General features: G+C 70.3%; 1 protein-coding gene across 1 annotated transcript in view; it reads left to right on the plus strand.

Moving 5' to 3' along the window:
- PDZD4 (PDZ domain containing 4) overlaps positions 1-141 on the plus strand; it is a 3,701-nt gene extending 3,560 nt beyond the window's left edge. Inside the window, exon 9 of the mRNA XM_075738672.1 lies at positions 5-141. Coding sequence (XP_075594787.1) covers positions 5-141 — 137 coding nt within the window. The remainder of the gene's footprint in view (positions 1-4) is intronic.
- The last annotated feature ends 2,655 nt before the right edge of the window (positions 142-2,796 follow it).

Below are 2,796 nucleotides of genomic sequence, written 5' to 3' on the forward strand. Positions count from 1 at the left end.
GAAGACGACGGAGCCGGGGGAGCAGAGGTACCCCAAAACCTGGGCGGGGGAGGGCCCCCCCCCCTGCGCCCCCCCGGCCCCCCGATCCAGGTCGAAGCCCAGCGAGACGGCCTTCATCGCCACCACCATCTGCGCCCCTGAGCACCCCGAATCAGGGAAAGGGGGGGCACCCCAAAATATGGGGGGCCACCCCTCAAGGGATCCAGGTGTCCGGGGAGAGGGGGGGCACCCCCAAAGGACCCAGGAGTTTCGGGGAGGTGGGGGGGGGCACCCCGGGGTGCGGGGGTCTCACCTCGCATCTTGTGCCAGGTGACGGTGTCCACCATGTGCAGCTCCCTGGGGGGGGCTCCCAGTTACTCCCAGTTACTCCCAGTGCTCCCCCAGTTTCACAGCCAGGCTCCCAGTGCCCACCCTGCCCCAGTCTCCCTCCATCCTTCCCAGTTAGTCCCAGTTCACCTCCCAGTTACCTCTGGTGCTCTCAATCCCCTTCTCAGTACCCCCAGTCCCCTCTAGTATCCACCCAGTGCTCCCCAGTCCCCCTAATTTCCTTCCCAGTATCCACCCAGTGCTCCCCAGTCCCCTCTAGTGCATCCCAACTCCCCTCCCAGTGCCCCCAATCCCCCCCAACTCCCCTCCCAGTGCCCCCAATCCCCCCCAACTCCCCTCCCAGTCCCTCCAACTCCCCTCCCAGTCCCCCCCAGTGCCCCCAATCCCCCCCAACTCCCCTCCCAGTCCCTCCCAGTGCCAACTCCCCTCCCAGTGCCCCCAATCCTCCCCCAGTGCCCCCAATTCCCCCCCAACTCCCGTCCCAGTGCCCCCAATCCCCCCAACTCCCCTCCCAGTCCCTCCCAGTGCCCCCAACTCCCCTCCCAGTCCCTCCCAGTGCCCCCAACTCCCCTCCCAGTGCCCCCAATCCTCCCCCAGTGCCCCCAATCCCCCCCCAACTCCCGTCCCAGTCCCCCCCAGTGCCCCCAATCCCCCCCAACTCCCCTCCCAGTCCCTCCCAGTGCCCCCCCGTACCCCATGAGGAGGTAGCTGAGGGCGGCCAGGGCGAGGCAGAGCCCGCGCTGGGCCCGGGCCCGGCTCAGCAGGAGGGTGAGGGCGCAGAGCCCGCTCAGCAGGGCCACCCACAGCGCCTGCGCCCCGAAGAAGTGGTGCAGGGCCAGCAGGCCCCCCGCCGCCGCCCCCGCGTGCTTCCCCCCCCGCGGCAGCGCTGCGCACGCCGACAGCGGGGGGTGTCAGCCGGGGGGGGGGTGTGTGCTCCCCCAATGTCTGTGTACCCCCAAACTCCTGCACGCCCCCACCCAGACCCCTGGGTGCCCCCCCAGGCTCCTTAGTGTGTCCCCCTCCCAATGCTTGGGGACCCCCCAAACTCATGCCCCCCCCTCCCCAAAATGCCAGGGTTCCTCCACCGAATGCCTGGGCCCCCCCAAACTCCTGGGTCCCCCCTCCCCCAGATACCTTAACCCCCTGCCCCCCCGATGCCTGGGGACCCCCAAACCCCTGGGTCCCCCCCCTTCCCCCCAGATACCTTAACCCCCTGCCCCCCCGATGCCTGGGGACCCCCAAACCCCTGGGTCCCCCCCCTTCCCCCCAGATACCTTAACCCCCTGCCCCCCCGATGCCTGGGGACCCCCCAAACCCTGGGTCCCCCCTCCCCCAGATACCTTAACCCCCTGCCCCCCCGATGCCTGGGGACCCCCAAACCCCTGTGTCCCCCCCTTCCCCCAGATACCTTAACCCCCTGCCCCCCGATGCCTGGGGACCCCCAAACCCCTGGGTCCCCCCCTTCCCCCCCAGATACCTTAACCCCCTGCCCCCCCAATGCCTGGGGACCCCCAAACCCCTGGGTCCCCCCCTTCCCCCCAGATACCTTAACCCCCTGCCCCCCCGATGCCTGGGGACCCCCAAACTCCTGGGTCCCCCCTCCCCCAGATACTTTAACCCCCTGCCCCCCCCGATGCCTGGGGACCCCCAAACTCCTGCCCACCCCCCTCAATGCCCAGATCCCCTCAAAACTCCTGGGTGCCGTCTGTGTGTGGCCCCCCAAAACTCCCACCAGGGTCACCCCCCCCCCCGCCCCACTCACGCAGCCGGTGCAGCAACCGGGCCCCCAGGCAGAGCAAAAGCAGCGGCCAGAGCTGGGCCAGGCCCTGCCGGGCCGTCGGTACCACGCAACCGGGCAGAACCTGCGCCGCGAACTCACGGGGCGGCAACGCCGCCATCCTGAGGGACATACAGACGCACAGACGGGTCGGGGATCGCGGGGACTCCGCTTCGGATCCTCCGTGGGTCCCACCCCGGACCCCGCAGCCCCCCCCGCACCTCACCCGGCGCCGCCGCCGTCTGCCCGCGCTGAGGGAGAGCGACGGCGGCGGCCTGAGGAGAAAGGGGGCGGAGCCTTCTTACCGACCAATCACAACCCGCTCTCCCTCCCCGCGCGGACGGAACGGCCAATTAGAACGCGGCGAGGCCAAATGGCGGCGGAAGACGGGGCAGTCGTTGCTAAGGGCGGGATGTGGTTGCCGGGGAGAGGGGGATGCCGGTCGCAGGGGGGGCGGGGTTTGGTTGCCAGGGGTGGGGTTTTGGTTGGCGGAGAGCGAGGACCTGGCAGGAAGGGGCGTGACCGGGTTGCTAGGGGGCGTGGCCTGGTTGCTAGGAGCGGAGCGCGGTTGCCTGGCAGCGGGAACGGGGTTGCTAGGGGGCGTGGCCTGGTTGCCAGGGGCGGGGCGCGGTTTCCAGGCACCGCCAGGTACCTGAGGAGAGCCGGGGCGCTGCGCGGTGCATTGTGGGGTC

This window comes from Balearica regulorum, chromosome 35 (assembly GCF_011004875.1).
Source record: "Balearica regulorum gibbericeps isolate bBalReg1 chromosome 35, bBalReg1.pri, whole genome shotgun sequence".
NCBI lineage: Eukaryota > Metazoa > Chordata > Aves > Gruiformes > Gruidae > Balearica > Balearica regulorum.